Here is a 16,551-nt window from a genome sequence, read left to right on the forward strand (position 1 = left end):
ACTTTTGAATGTCTTCTTTTTTTTTTAAAGTTAGGTCCAGTTGAAGCCGGAAGCTTAGATAGACTGTGTGAAAACACGCATTTCATTTTTTTTGTCGGACTGTCTGAAGTCAAATCAGACCAAAGATCTCCTGTTTCAGGCTAGTCGGGATGACCAAAATTATTTGGTTTTGTTAAATGCCACAATAACGAGAGACAGAATATATCAGACCATTTTATATATTTCTCTTTGAGGTCAAAAGTTAACGTTTCCTTAGTATCGAGTAGCAAACGTTTTGGGTAACCGTCCACAAGCTTCTTGCAGGATTCTCAGCCCAACTAAAGTGCGCACAGGTATCAAAGTCAAGGCCCACAGGCGTCGAGTCAGGAAAATGATAACCAAATGGTGGGGCAATTATGTAATATGATCAGGCCATAATTAGAGCTTCCACAAAGAGCACATTAGGTAAAAGACAAGATGTCGGTTGTAAACAAATGCAATGCTGCTGGGCTTCTGGCTGATGGAGGTCACGGCTAGTTATATGTATGTACAGTATGGGGAAAAATTAGCAGGGTTACTAATTTATTATTCATTGAAGATTCATCATTTTCCCTCGACTTCGTGTATTTCTTTGACTTTGTAAAGGACTTTGAATTGCCCGTGTATGAATTGTGGAATCCTAATAAACGCCGTGATTTTCGGTTGACCATTCAACCCCGAGCGATTCCATATTTATGCGGTTTCATCGTTACAAGTGCCCCCCGCCCCCGAGGGCAACCGCAACGCAAAGAATACGTTTGAAAGGCTTACCGTGAGTAAAATTAACTAAAAATAGCTTCAAGCTCAGCGAAAAATAGAAAAGCGGAATGTGCTGGGGGTCTCTTCTACGTTCGCCGCAACCTGACAGGAACGCGCGACTGACGAGGATTCAAGCAGCGGCAATACTTAACTAGCGCCGCCGTCTCACCGGGGGAGGGGGCGGGGGCGGCTCGGGGGCGTCAGGTCACAGTGAGAGGCCAAAGTGGCTGTTTGAGTTCGAGGTTTGGGTAGGTTTGGGTCCGCCAGCGGGAAGTGGAGGAGGGGCGGCGGAGGAAATGGGGAGCCGGGATGTGGGGGTGACGGGCAATGGTGTCAGATGACACAGACCCCGGCAGTCCACTTCTAATAACTGCCGTCTATGAATGTGCGATCCCCCCCCCCCACCCCCCGCCCTTCAACAAGTCCATTAGCATTAGCATTAGCATTCCTTCCCCAGCGCTTCCTTTCCCGGCCGGGTGTGACGGCACAAGAACCGAGAAAGCAATTTTAGCAACCCTAACAGTCCAGACGGTGGGGGGAGACGGCGGTGGGGCTTCACGGCTCCTCCGCGGAAGTGTGAAATTTTTGAACGGACCCTGCGGTGTCTTCGACCGCCGTTGATTGATGGCGTCGTTGAGGGCCCGCCAGCTTCGGGCTACAGAAAGGGATTCATACAATTAGCATAACAGTGAGCGGCACTTTTGTTTCCGATTGTGCTCGGCAGTTCATCTCCATAAGCCTGTTAGAGGGCCGAGGGTCCCGGCCTTTTGTCAACGGTCACCTTTCATTGTGTTGCTCGGTTTAACGACCGCCCCACCCCCCCCCCCCCACACACACACACATCCAGCGGGGTTCACGGGTCAGCCGCTCATTTTCCTACATCAGCTAACAAAAAAAAAAAAAAAAAAAAAAAAGTAGTTTATGATGCTTGTATATGCTGAGTGCGAAAGGAATTTGCGGAATGCTGCAATTTTGAAAACACGCGGAATTCTAGTAAGAGTCAATTCCCCCTCGTGAACAACATCTGCCTTGCTTCACGGCGAGGGGCGTGGCCGGCAGGAAGACGCCCGAAGGGCCGGGCCTCCACCAGGGAGAGAGGGAGTCGGGGAAGGCCGTATAAAAAAAGTCGCGCAACACAAGTGTGGCTTTATCCATCCTGCTCCGTCCGGGTGAGAGGAAACCCGAAGCCGCTGCCGAACCAGCTTTTCCCTCCATTTTCGGCCACCGCCGTCTGACGCGTGCACATGGCATCATCGGCATCGGCATCGTCATCATCTCCACAGCGGGCAGGGCCACTCGCCAGCATGCCGGCCTTGGCCTTTCTCCTCGTCGCTTCGGTCACCGTTGGTGAGTCATGCATTTCTCATCGCTGGAAAGTGGAAGAAAGTTTGCTTGCTCAACGGCTTCGGCTGCATGTCGGGGGCGGTTTGGGGGTGGGGGGGGGGGGGGCTAGAATGCTCCTTCCATTTCAAATTCAGATTTTAACCCGACAGTCTTTCGGCTCACTGGAACGTAAACAAATTCTCACGGTGCGCATTTTGCTTTCTTTCACAAGGGGATCGTTTTGGGGTGGGGTGTTTTTGCCCCTCTCCGTGCGGCGCTCCGAGGCAAACAAAGGGATCCTTTGAATAATCTTTGCAATACCATATTTAAAGACTATATCGTCGCTTGAGGCTTTTTTTTTTTTTTTTCCCCTGTAAGGTTTAAATTCATTTTGTGCTATTTTACAATTGACCTTCCCAACTTTGAGAAACGTCCACGTTACGCTGAGCTGGATGAAACGTGAAGCCATGCGCGTGTCTACATAGTAGAGGAGACGTCGTAGTTGACAGAAGGAGTTGAACTACCTGGAAAAGTGGATGCGTGCTCCAGTTCTTCAAACTAAATTCAACGGCAGCTTGGTTTCTTTTCCTCTGAAGCATCTTCGAGTGACCTCGGGCTCCGTTCGGTCAACGGATTTCACACGATGAATTTTGTCCTTTCAAACCTGACCAAATCTGCCCAATTGCACAGAGCGAGAGTTGAGATCTTGCAAAACTTTCACAAAGCCAGCACCAAATAAGGGAATAAACACCTTGTAAGCCTCTGCGTAATCAAACCTCTTTCCAAGGGAGTCGCTTCGAGAGTAAAGAGGAGCTCCAGCCAGGCAATTTGAGCAAACTCCAGTTTGAGTTCATTAATCACAACACAAAGAGCTCATCAATAAAACGTGACAAAGCCAAGTTTAAACCTCTGTTTTGCGGCCTGAAATTAATGACGTGACTTAATTCGAAACGGGTGTCTTCCGCGGCTCATGAGCTCCTCCGTGTAGGGGGGAAAAAAACATTGGTGCATATATTCTGAAACAGAAACACAAACTTTTGTGGCCCCCCCCCACCCCCCCACCCCCCGCATAAACACGAGTTGCACACGCAAAGCATTATTCCAAAAGGGAATCTCCACAAAGATGAATGGACCACGTGTCAAATATCAAACACGTGGAAAATCCCAAGTCTTTCGTTACATTTGAGCTCCCTGAGCTGGACTCGACCAAACGGCCGCATCGTCTTGTCAACTTGGGTGATTTTTAGCTGTGCCGCACCGTCTCAGTCCCTGGCTGAGATTGATGAGCGTTGAAGAGCGGCTGACGGTTAGCGGGACTAAAAAAGAGAGGCCCAGTTCTGCTCGCATAATGGACGGGCCCAGATGGGGGGAAAAAGTCCTGCGGCGGAAACGTTCAACGGGCTTGTCGTGGAAAAATGAGAACATGAAAGTAACAGACCACCTCACGTATTTCCCCAACGCGCCATAACACAACATGAGGTCTGTGTGCAGTGGTTTTAGGGCGGTTCTTCAGTCCGCCAGCGGACCCAGCCCGAGGTTCCCGCCACGGCAGGGGCATGTAATTATGGTAAACATTGTTTGTGGAGCCACTGTAGAAGTAACAGACGCAGTCAAAGGTCAACGGCGGCGTAGCGCTAACAGTGATGCAACGAGATCCCAGTCAAGAACACGTTGGAGCTTCCTCCCGTATGGGATTGGGATTCTAACGCACTCCAAGTACGAGACAGGCGCGTGTTGACTCGCATATATTTTGCTTTAGGTTCCATTTGCTCCAAGCAACAACAATTCACAGTTTTGTAGACTTTGCACCGCTCCCAAAATGATCGGAACTATGCCGTCCCACTTCCCGTCCCGGTCGCAAGCTCAAGCTATGCTTATGCCTACTTGTAATCTAACAGAAGGAAAATGGAAAAATTATACCGCGGGCTTTATGACGGAGTCAGGAATTGATGCGGTTACATTTCGTGTTGGGTGGTGCATTCATGAGCACGGAAATCACGGGCAACTTACACGCTGACGTCACGTTCCAGTTCAGTTAGGTGTTGATGATCCTACTGCTACCCGTTCTTGACAACCCTAATCCGCATTTACACATAAATCCAATCCCAAAGCAATTTCTTTTCTTCCATCATCACACTCATAACTCAATTCAATGGACATGGTGCAGCTCCTTCTTCTGCTTATTATTCAGTATAATGCAGAGAGAAGCCGAAAGAGAGACAGCTTTAGCGCCCCCGTGTTAGTAATACTTTGCGGAAGATAAATTGTTTGCATTTTGTTCACATGAAATCAACTTTCTCAAGGTTGTTTTAAATACGCAACGCGTAAGTGGCTTTGTTTTAGGTTTAGTTTGACCGTAAACCTCACCTTGGCGTGGCATTAAACAGCTCGAAGGGCGTTTTTTATAAAAAAAAAATGTCCGTGTTTGCCCAATTCCTGCTTGTAAAGTGCGATGGGTCCGCGGCCACCTTGAACTTTTTGCTTGCAAATCAAAGAATAAAGAAATCATCAGGCTTGTTATTGAAAAAAAAAAACTCAGTGGCAATATGTTTTTGGGTGTTGATTGTTTTCCTCTACAACATCGTCCCGTTCAGGTTTGATAGGGTACAGCACAGCGAGACACGTCTTCCCTGGGTTGCCTTGATATGACAACACCATTGGAATGAACACTAAATAAAAACATGGAACTTTTACACGTGGTGGTGCAAAATGTACCATAGGGGCTGAAAATGTGGCTTAAATCCGACACCTTCATGAAGGGGGAGGATGCTCGGGGGGGGGGGGGAACCTTAACTGCTTCAAACACTGAACGATGTTTCCAAATCTTTACACACGAACTAAGCGCATTGGCATCGCTCTATTCATGTTCTTTGCCTGCACCAGTGGTTACTTTTCTGAACATGTACGACGTCTCCGGTGTGACGGACTGAACGCTCCCGTTCCGAAAAGTCTCTTTGTGAGTAGTTTGCATGCGTGTATATTTTGTAAACTTCCGGCCATTTTGAAACATCCCCATCCGTGCTTCAACACGACAACTTGTCGCCGAGTGTTCACGTTCGCTGTGGACGTCTCAGAAAGACGAACACAGCAAACGTACATAGATGTGTAAATCTTAATCAACTTTTGTTTTAAGGTTAGGTTACAATGTATGTAAGCTCCCTCTATGTAGACAAAGGGGAACTATGAGACCGGGAGATTTCCCAGTAAGCGTCTGCTACGTACCCAGAGTTCCCCTGCTAGTAACGCGTGCGCATTCATCACGAGGAGACTTTTCGGCACGGGGGAGCGCTCAGACCGTCACAGCAGCAATCGATACGAAGCCTCTGCGCATCTGATTCAGTGTGGAAGGCGATTCCTCAAATGTTTTACCCGCACACAATCAAACCCGACAAGGCCGAGTCGTAGCCAGGCAAAGGCAAATGTGAGCCAGTGCCCTGAAAAAGGGAAGGGGGGGGGCGGGGGTGCAACACGAACGCGCCAATTGGAAGCAGATGTCACGTTTCCTGATTGCGGCCCTCGAAAGCAGGCACGGCACTTTCGAAAAAAGCAGCCCTGCGGGTTGCGCCGGCCGCAGCTCGGACCCGACCGAAACCGTGAAAAAGCCCGTTGTTTTCCTGCCAAGAGGAGAGAACGGCACGGCTATCGATCGCTCTGACACGAATGAAGTGGAAGGAGGAGGATCGGGGTGGGGTTATTGTGTAGCGTCGAGATACTGGGGGTCAGCAGCCTGTTGTTTCACGGAGGGTCGAGTTGCAGAGCGCGCTTAAGCCAAAGGGGCGAGGCTCGGGTGTCGCATTCCTCCACGTGCTCTTGACGCTCAAACTCGGCTTCATTAAGGGGAACCGTTTACGCCTTTATTTTTTGATGCTCTGATTATTCGATTGGCCGCCGGTGTGGACTGCAGATTCAGAGAAATGCGCGACTCCGAAAAGATGAATAGCAGAAGCGCTAACACAGCCCAACCCTAACCAAAATAAGACGAATGTCACGCCGATTAATGAAATAAGGCCACCACAGTGGCAAATTGATGTCAGACTCTTTCTTTGATGTACACAAAGACAATCTTGTTCATTTTGTTCAAAATAATCTAATCCGAAAGGTCAAGGTTGCGACCGACGGCAGGCGACCGACCGTCGAGCGCAGCCCGGCGATTTTGAAGGAACTATTTTAGCCCGTCTGTGGCGTCCTTTGGCACCAGCTAATTCAAGACGGAGCGTGGAATCCCCACGTATAGCTGAAAGAAAACATCTGCTCGCAACAGAGGGATCTTTATCGAACCCGTCACACTGGGTCACAACGGCTCCACTGTTGACAAAAAAAGATTTGAAATCAGCATTCAGTTCACAGCTGGCAAAGCCAAATGGTACAATTGCCAGAAAAATCCGTGGCTTGGTGCCATCTCCGTCACAGGGTTCGAGACGGGACGCGAGCAGAACTCTGGGGACGTCGCCGGTCCTGTGAAGAACGCGGATGCCACATTATTTGGCACGAGGCGACGCAATGGCAAATAATCCTCGTCTAAAGTGTAAAGGAAGGCGGGGCCGATTCTGTGGGGGTCGTGGGAAACATTTTGCTTGCTCTTTTTTTGTCTCCAGAAACAAAATAAAGAACACACGCAGTGAGAGGAGACGGTTACGGTCCGGCTCTTGACACGTCGCCCCCGCCCCGAACGTGGGAGGTGTGTACGGCTCACCTCGGAGGATGCCTGGGATTAGCCGTGCGTGACTGGGAAAAGGGCGGAGGGCGGCAAGGCTTCTACGCCGCCGCATTCCTCCATCGCGAGTCCCAAGAGATGGGGGGGGACCGCAGCAGTCCGTTAAAACGCCGCCTGGTCGGAAAACCGTAAATGGAGCGATGACGTCGGCAAAAGGGGGTCAAGACTAATTAGGACCATCGTGTGACTGCAGGGTTGCTGCGTTTGTGCAACTGACGATAACAAAACGCTCATCGGAGGGAATCATCAGAGAGGAGGGACCGGGGGGGGGGGGGGCGCATATTCCGTTTGATGTGGACGACAGTGAAAACTTCAAGGTAGATCAAAATCCATTCTGGGTAATTTGTCAAACTCCAGTTTGTCTCAAAATGTTTCCCCACGAGGAATAAACTTTGAACATCAAGCGTTAGAATTACACAGATGGTCGTCATACTACAAAGAAATTAATGGGAAAACATAAAAATAAATGTTGTTTTTTTTAATTCTGTTAGCAAATATGAAAATGAGTCACAGATGCCACCATAACCCGAAAACGATATTAATGATGTTAAGAAAAAAAAAAAAAAAACATTGTCCGTTCCTTGTCACTAAACTGAGCTCGAGTGATGAACTCTTTCTATCTTATTTGAACACATTTTTTTTTTTTTTAGCTTTTTCAACAAAATGTTGGTTGAAATGAAACAAGTTCTACTGTATTTTACTACATAAAATATATGGTATGACATACTCGCTAACCGCAGCACACAATTGAATATTTTTTTGAGGAAAAAATGACAATGATTTATGAATAAATTATCCCACCAAAACAAGACCGATTTATGAAATTTGATGATATTTCGGGCAGAATTCCACAATTAATGAGAAGCTCCTGCAAAAAAGGGTGCGTTGATGTTTTAGCAAAACCCCCACCTCAAAGTATAAACCAGCCCCGAATCAAAGTTGTGACTTTGTCAAAAGGTGTAAAAAGCAGCGAGGTGCTGCGGAGTTCGCAATCATTCATCAAAACGTCAGGCTTCTATTTTGGAACACCGCCGACGGAGGTTCACCTCGGCCTGCTGCAGCGCCCCCCGCCGAGAGGGAGCCGTCACAGAGCCGAAACGACACAGCCACAGCTTGGCTTCTCGATCGCTTGCCGCCTGAGCGAGTCCCGCTTATCTCACAAAGGCAATTTGAACAGCAGCCGCTTTCAAGCTCGCCCCCTTTTCCGGTGAAATAAACAAGCCCACCCAGATTCGGAAAGAGGATGGCATCTGGAGTTGACAGCGTTATTATAAAAGACAGAGAATGATTGTCCGACCATTCATGTCGGAGCCGCTAAATATTCTGGACAACTTCCACACTTGTACATTTATATGTTGCATTTACTAGAAAAACGGACACAAGGCTTTGCTGGTTACCCTAAAATCCCACTCGGTTAAGTTATCCATCCATCCATCCATCCATTTTCTTAGCCGCTTATCCTCACAAGGGTCGCGGGGAGTGCTGGAGCCTATCCCACCTGTCAACAGGCAGGGGGCGGGGTAGACCCTAAACCGGTCGCCAGCCAATCGCGGGGCACATCGAGAGAGACAACAGTCGCACTCACAATCAATTCATGTTGCGTGTTTTTGGGATGTGGGAGGAAACAAGGAAATGTGGGAATGCTCACCCGGGGGAAAACCAACGCAGGCAAGGGGAGAACATGCAAACTCCACACAGACGGGTCCGCGATTGAACCCGTGACATCAGAACTGTGAGGCCGACGCTTTTCCACCGTGCTGACCTTGGTGAAATTAGTGTTCATTAAAACAACTTGTAGTCCATTTCAAAGTGTTTCTCGGTCCAACTCCAGACAAAGTAACAACAAAGTACATGACATATAACGAGTTTACAAAAGGGTTGTTGGGAAACTCATTCTTAAAAGAAGGTGGATTCCGAAATACGCACACGGCCGTCTTTGTTAGCTTGACACGCGGCGAAACCTTCAAAAAAAGGAAGGTCAGCCCCGTGCATGCTGCAAAGTATAGAATCCATATTTCCCCCCTCCTCAACATAATGAGCAGCTGTCCTGGACAGTTGCTGACAAAAAACGTGCCAACGGCCCTCCCTGCAGATTAAGCGACCCGAGCAACTGCTCACAAGCGCGAGACGCTGCGATGAGTGCTCGGGCATCCGCTTGGCGCGTTGATTTACCAAAGTTAGCATCCAGCAGACGTGGCATTTCTGAATCAACAAATATTATACAGTATTCTGTTATGAGCCACCAATCCTGGATCAGAGGTGGTTTTGTGTTTTTTTTTTTTGTCTCTCCTGTGCATCCTCATTTATCCGGGACTATCAAATAAATGTTTGATGGACGGTAAAGCAGACGGTGACATGAGTGAAAGCAAGAATGGAATCATTTGACAGTGGAATTGACCATATTTTAATAAGGCAAATTCCGCGCAGCAACGGAGAAACGCTGGATCGTGACACTCGACAAACGAGCATTTTCAGACATCCCAAGAGTTCAACTAATTGTGACGTGAGTTCACAAACATGCGGGAGACCAGTCGAGTATTTTCCATGTTCAAAATGGAACTTTTCGTATGCACGTCAAAAAAAAAAAAAAAAAAAAATGGGGAAAAGGTGGAGTTTGGAATCTTTCTAATGACATCATGAACAAAACCTTGGAGAGGCACAGCAACCTCCAATTGCCAATAAACAAACCGAACGACTACAAATGTTTTCTGATGTTAAACCCCCGTTTTTTTTTAATGGAATCTGCCGATGTGACGTATATGAATGGAATTTATGACAAAATGACCATCAATCCAATTGCACTGAAGCCAAGTTTGTAAAAAAAAAAAAAAAAAAAAAAAGCAAGAGAGCCCAAATCGAAACGAAAGCCGCGAAACAATCTGACATTTTACAGGGGGCAGGAAGCAGCGAAACGAACACAGCCAGCGGAATGAGATGTGCAGAGTTGATGCATTACAGGAATACTTGGAAAGTGAGGTCACGGTGCCAGCGCAAAAGCGGGCAGCAGGAATGCCGTGTTTTGGTTTGATTGCCGGACGCTCCTCGCTTTGCAATTTGGCCTGTCACGCCAACAAAAGGCTTCAGGCGCGCCGACGGCAGGGCGGCGTCCAGAAAGGACAAAACAAATACAAATACATCGCGGCGGGGAGTCACACGATGGAAAGAACGCATTAAAACTCCGTTTTCCCCAATCTTAAATGATGAGGGAAGGAGCGCATAATGACATAATGACCCTCGCGTAACTCCAAACATTTGGGAAAGTATTTAGTGGCGGTTTAACCTCGGCTAAACACCCAATCGAGCCGTCATCAGACCGTGTAATACGTTTTATGACCTCGCCATCGGTCGTCAAACTCTTCACTGAAAAGCCTGATTAACTGTGAGTGCGTGCGCCCCACGCGGAGCCAAAAAGTCCCGAGTCAGCTGGTTAACGCAAATACGTCAGCGCAAGTGCGTGACTGTTGAACGCATTTGTAAGCCGAGTTCAGTTTGGCACGACGAAAAATAAAGCCGTGCCGCTGATAGTCGGACGGCAAGACTAAACAAAGCTCCGGCGTGACTGGATTTGGTGTGAAACCCTCACTTCTGGCCTGCAGCGCGTCACTACAATAATAAATATTTTTGCGCACTTTGGCACAAGTCTACCGCGTCCCCTCCGGCGTGTTGAAATTTTCCTGGGAAGCTCTGAGCATCCCACCCGGTGGGAGGTTGAGCGCATTTGGCCGGCCGGCCCGAGTCTCGTACTGAGCGACGGTTTATTTGCTAAGCGCTCCGGTGTTGACTTTTTTTTTTTTTTTTTTTCTCGATTTAAGGTCTTGCTGGGGGGATCAGACGCTCTCATGGCCGTAAGTGCTCCATTTTGTGCCGCATGCCATCCGGTCTGCGCGGCCAAGGAATGGAAAGCGTGGCGTAGATAATCACTTCTTCCTCCCGTCTATTAGCGACGTTTATCCGATGCTACTGACAATTTTCTGTTGTTATAATTCATGTCAAAAGCCAATTCTTGAAGTGGAGTCCCGATTTGATGTACTGTGTGTCCACCTCGTATCACGTGAGTTTTCAAATTTGACCGGGTATGATTTCAAAAAAAAAAAAAAACAACCCTTCTTTACAGCCGGGGTCAGAGCGGAGGATGTCGTCGTCACAGAGGCGACGTCGACCGCGGCGCCAGAAGTTTACATCAGAGGAGACATGATTCCGTTGACAAGTGCAGCACCTGGTAAGACGGAATTCCTCCCCGGGAACCTGTCCGTCTCTTGGACTTAAGGTCTCACTTTGGGCAAAAATAAACGTGGTAAAACACAGTTCATGTCTTCCGTCAATAAAACTATTAATTCCCACCAAAAGTAGAATGCCGTCCAAGACATGCGGCCTTGCATTTCACGACAAATGTCAAAATCTGATTTAAATAATCCTATTTAACTGCAGAATTTAACTACCATCTACGGATTGATGACATTTTTGGACACTTTGCGGGCTTTGACAGTGACACTTAAATATTTGCAGGTTAATAGAAATGACGCGGTTGTTTTCTAAAACAACTTGCGCCGCATTACTGGGAAATCGTTATCCTGCATTCGAGGCAACTAGGAATGAATAAGAGGAAGCGCTGATGTCACATTTTGGGGGCGGCAAAGACCTTGATCAATGTCTAGAGCTACACTACGACTAATAAAATAATAAAAATATGTTCCAGGTTCCCGTGTTTAGGACTGCGTTCCATTCCGCCGGCGTCAACGTAAAAACTTGTACGTGAGTCGGAAAATGCCGGTCATTCTCTAGCCTGCACAAATGCCGTTATGAGGATAGTTTTAGTGACTATTTGTATGAAAGGTCATAAATATAAAACAAAGGAAAAAGAATTATGTACGTTGGTAACCGTGCACGCCTTCTTGTTCATCTTCTTGAGGACATTCTTGCGCCCTTAACGTCGAAACGTCGGATGCCGGTGCGTTTGGGAACCCGGCAACCTCGCTTTCATAGCGGCTGCCGACACGGCTGTAAGATTTGTCATCTCACCGACGTCCGGATACGATTTTCCCAGCGATTAGAAATTCTAACAAGTCGGTAATTTCATTGGCAGAAGCGCTGGAAGGTCTATGAGGGAATACGAGTCCAAATAAATGTCAAGCTTCCGAATATTAGCGCTCGCGTAGTAATAAGCTGCTAGCCGTCATTTCGGACAGGCCAGAGTAGACAGTTATGAGCGTAAAGCATGTCCTCAGCATTTCCATTGAATTCCCTCGTAGAGCCAAACAACCAACTATTTAACGTTGTGATGGAAACCCAAGACGCCGATCAGAAGACGACGGCGCCATCGCCTACGAAACAGACGGCAGCGGGAAGCCGCGGACAAGACGTGCCCGCGGCCGCGGAGGACGCAGCTGACGCCGGACAGGTCACAGTGGACGTGTCCGCAGACCAACCCCAAATCCAGGAACAAAAGACCCCCCCGCCGGCGCTGCCGCCGAGAGGTGACGGCCCAGAGAATGTTCCTGAGGTGAGATGCCTCCACGGGACACGTCCGTGGCTTTTATTGGCTGTACGCCTTTAGCGGCGCGCTAACCTTTGGATCGAACCGTGTAGGGTGAAGTGGTGTGTGTGAGCAAAGAGGCAGTCCAGGATAAAAACGCAGTCAATCTGAAACTCATCCAATCTTCCAACTGTGTAAGTAAATCCAGTACATTCTAATGGCGTTCACGTGAGTATGCAAAACGAATAATGCACATTCGTCCACACTTATCTAGATATTTTTATCAATCGCCTCACAATGAATGGCGATAAACGCTCGTCACGCATCAGTTCAACAACAATCTCTCATTTCGGTCACGTTCCAGAAAAATACCAAGCAGAAGATTCAAAGCGTCCTACAAGAGTTGTGTGCCGAAGACTGCAAGCTAGAGATCTTCCAGGAGGACAATACGGACCAGATCCTTGTATCTGGGCAGTACGTCGAAGGTCAGACATATTGACGACGCACGGATATTCGTGTGGTTTGCATGGTGTTCAGTCTGATCAATTAGGATAGCTTGGAACTCAAGGCGTGCCCCTCCGGTTTTGCAGATGACATCGACGGCATGGTCAACAAGTTCAACAACGACAACGTCAAAGACAAGGTAACGCGATCGGTGCTCGAACACGCTCAAATAATGCGCTGACAATCGGTTTTGTCTTTTGCTGAGCGCAGGCCGGTGTGAGAGAGGCGGTGCCTCATTGGAGGAAAAACTCCAAACTGGTTCTGGTTTCCCTCTTGCTGACCGGCCTGCTGCTGGCTGCTCTGCTGGTCGCCGGTTATTACTTCAGGACCCACCGCAGGAATTCCAAAGGAGTCCGGCTGGTGAGTGGAGACGAGGCCACGACACAGTTTTGGAAAATTAGGGTGGACGAGAAAACAGGGCTTCCATTTTCGGTGGAAATACCAAGAACCACAGGACACTTGCCCAGATCACGCCCACCAAAAAGTGTCGCTATGGGAGAGAAGGTAGTGATCAATTTAACATTTACGGAGGTGAAGGAAATTTTTGGTCAGTGATGTTAAATTGCAACATAATAATCGTCGGTGGATTTCACTATTGCGAGAAGTTCTGAAGCAATCCGAACCACCTTGCCGCCTGAGCAAACGTCAAAAAGATTGCGTTTGGTGCAGGTTGGGAGCCGCTACCGGTATGAATCATTTAAGAATAGTGGCGATTGGAAGAACTAAGTCAGCCGTCTCCATCAATACATTTTCCTCCACCCTGTGAAGATAGAAGAAGACGGCAGACATGTCACTGCGCTACAAGGTCAACTCATCAGCAAATCAATCTGACCTCATACCATCTTATCTGAAAAGGAAGAACTTTTCTTTGTATATTATACTTGATGATAAACGGGTCGTAGTTGTAAGTGGAACGCAAAGATGCCGGACGTGAACTAAACGGCTGCCAGTGGCACACGAGTTGTGAAAGCGGCTCCGCGTGGGCCCGGAAATTGCCCGTCCACGGAGTGCTCGGAAGGTTTGACTTTTCAGGCCCCCCGAAAGAGTTGCCGTCACGTGAACTGCACCTCCAACTCGACCAGTCAACAGCAACACATTTCAAACCTGGACCACCGACATCCTTTTCATGATGGTGTGAATCCGTTATGAATCACATTTATGATGTCAGTTAATCACTAGCAAGACATTTAACACAAAGCAGCGCCAGTCTCATTAGTTTTCTTCCCCCTTTTTAATCTCGCCAGTTGCCAAAAAGCTCCACATGCTTTCAGTTCCTTTTTCTAACTGGTTGGTGACATCATCTTTTATATCGCGTGACCGCACGAGGGCACGCCCACGCTCAAAGGCGCCGCTTACTCGACGCTGCGCAGCTCCCTCCCGAGTATCGCGTATCGTCTGCGGAGGTATTCTCGGAGCCTGAGCCGCTCCCCAGAAGGGAAACCGCATCAGAGGGAGTTGGCGCCATGATTTGGATTTTACGCCCGATGACCTCCCCGGCGGACGTGGCCCATCTGAGGTCACGCAGCTGTAAACCATTAAGTTCATTAAGAAAAGAAGGCTTTTGTTGACTTTGGGGCGCCGCCCGCACGTGCACTTCGCGCGTTCTTGCCTGATTGCGTGGCCGATTTGAAGAGCAAAATGTTTCGTTAGCTCGACAACAACCGTGGGGGACAGACACACACACACACAAAACAGTTTAGTTTGCTGTGTGCTTTCCACAGGCCGAGTCTTACCAGGTGGATGAAGAAAACCAGGCCAACACCCTGGTGTCGGTCGCCCCGCTGCCCCAGGAGCCCGTCAACAAGCCCCCCGCCGCCGCCAACGGAGAATCTCCGCCGCCAGAAAACGGCACCAATCCCGCCCCGACTACCAACGGGCATTCTGCCACCGGCCAGACACCGGTGGCCGACACCGAGATGTGAATCTCGACAGCGCCCGGAATCGCCCATCAACCACTGGTTTCATTCTACCCACAATAGCTACGCCCCCCCCCAAGACTTTCCACGCTTTGGAGACACACTGAGCAAAAACAAGCGTCTTCCTTCTCCCGACGACGTCAGTGAGGTTCATAATGACGTGAATGACAATGCCTGCAATGTGAAAGTTTGCGATGTCGGGCCTGCCAGGAGGAGCCTGCGCACGACGTATTTGGGACTTAAAACTGATCCGCCGGGGGCTGACTTGGATTCGTCAGCGCCGCCTTACTATCGTCTTGTAGAGTCAGTCGAGTAACGTCAAATATGTTCTGTTGATCCTTAACATGAATCTTTTTTTTCCCCCATCAAGCGAAGGTCCACTCAGCCATAAAGACCAGCTTTTATATTCTTGTAAAAAGATTTGCGGCTTATTTTTGTATTTTTGTCCTTGGTCTTGGTACTGTTTGTTAACGTCTTCTTCCCTTCCCTACCTGCTCATAAAAACGATCAAGTATACTAATTGCACTGTAGCCGCTAATAAATTTGGGATTCAACTAGATTTGGTTTTCTTTAACTGAAAAAATACATAAAAATAAAATAATAATAAAATTTGTTGCAAAAAAAAAAAAAAAAAGGAATGCAGTTAGCATTCAATATACAAACCAGAAGTCTGTAATAACCTGCAAGATACTTTTGGATATAATGACGAGACAGTAAGATTAAGCAATTTTTTCCCCCCCAAAAAAAGAAATAATTTCCCCACTTGCAGCAATCTTCAGCCAAACCTTAGTTGGCAAAAGTACGTTTGATCATTTGTGTTTGCATTTTGACTAATGAAATGAGTGTGTACCCTTTTTTTTTTTTAACTGAAATATGTTGGCCTCTTTCCACTGGCGTTGCATCAACTGTTTTTGTTTTTTTATTTGTAATAAAGTGGAAAAGCACAAAATCGACAGAGTTAGAAGTCAAGAAAATCAATTGCATCAATTGTAACCCTTTATTTTAAGTGTATAATTTGTTTTTTTTTTTTGTCTTCTTTTCTGAAGTGGCATCTGCTAGCTCCTTTGCCCACTGATTTATTAGAAATATCAACTTTTATTTTATTTTTTTAAAGAGCTTTGAAGCAAGGTACGCGCTTCACAAGAAATCCGACAAATGAGCATTTTTCCCACCTTGCGATGGAAACCAGCAAAGGCGCCGTTGTTTGATTTCTCGAAAAGTTCATCTCGATCAATTAACTTTTCACATTGTGAGGTGTGCTAAGAGTGATTTTTTTTCCCTCCCAAATCTGATCGCAAACTCGTCCGGGTTGAGAATTTTAAACGTTCAACCTGTTAATATTTAATGTCACAAATCTATGTGTGAGCTGAACAAGGAGTTGAGCCACAGACTTCGAGATTATGACGTGAAATTGAACATTTAGGAATGGACCTGAAGCTCAATTTGTCCTTCACATGTGTGCGATCTCTCCACTTCAGGGGGGGGGGGGGGTGTTCAAATCCAGGTTGGGGCGATCCTGTGTGGAGTTTGTGCTTAGGTTTTGGAGTATATTCTTCCCAGGTTTTCTCCGGGTATTCCGTTTTCCCTCCCACAATCCAAAAACAAGCATGATTAAAAAGTTGACTAAACACTCAAAATTGTCCTTTGCTGCAAATGTGACCCTCTAAATGAGCGCTCTGATTGGCAGGTGACCAGTCCAGGGTGTAGCCAACCTTTAGCCTTAAACCAGTTGGGAAACGATCGACAACAAACGTGACTTTTAATAGCCGACGATAGCCGGTAGAGACGATGAACATTTTGGGTGTGTGTGTGTGTGTGTAACCCACCTAACACTTTACTCAGCA

The 16,551-nt window shown here is 47.6% G+C and overlaps 1 protein-coding gene across 2 annotated transcripts; it reads left to right on the forward strand.

Moving 5' to 3' along the window:
- Positions 1-1,773: 1,773 nt before the first annotated feature.
- si:ch211-286o17.1 (hematopoietic progenitor cell antigen CD34) lies at positions 1,774-16,113 on the forward strand. Of its 2 annotated transcripts, XM_061831708.1 has the most exons (9): positions 1,774-2,124; positions 10,627-10,659; positions 10,929-11,033; positions 12,064-12,314; positions 12,401-12,481; positions 12,652-12,772; positions 12,878-12,930; positions 13,002-13,151; positions 14,513-16,113. In XM_061831708.1, exons 1-9 carry the CDS (start codon positions 2,022-2,024, stop codon positions 14,711-14,713), a joined length of 1,098 nt encoding a protein of 365 aa, XP_061687692.1. In that variant the 5' UTR covers positions 1,774-2,021; the 3' UTR covers positions 14,714-16,113. The 2 variants fall into 2 exon arrangements, with proteins under 2 accessions (XP_061687692.1, XP_061687693.1); XM_061831709.1 differs by lacking the exon at positions 10,627-10,659 and having other exon boundaries at positions 1,781-2,124; positions 14,513-16,103.
- The last annotated feature ends 438 nt before the right edge of the window (positions 16,114-16,551 follow it).

Source organism: Syngnathoides biaculeatus, chromosome 10 (assembly GCF_019802595.1).
Source record: "Syngnathoides biaculeatus isolate LvHL_M chromosome 10, ASM1980259v1, whole genome shotgun sequence".
In the NCBI taxonomy this organism is placed as follows: Eukaryota; Metazoa; Chordata; class Actinopteri; order Syngnathiformes; family Syngnathidae; genus Syngnathoides; species Syngnathoides biaculeatus.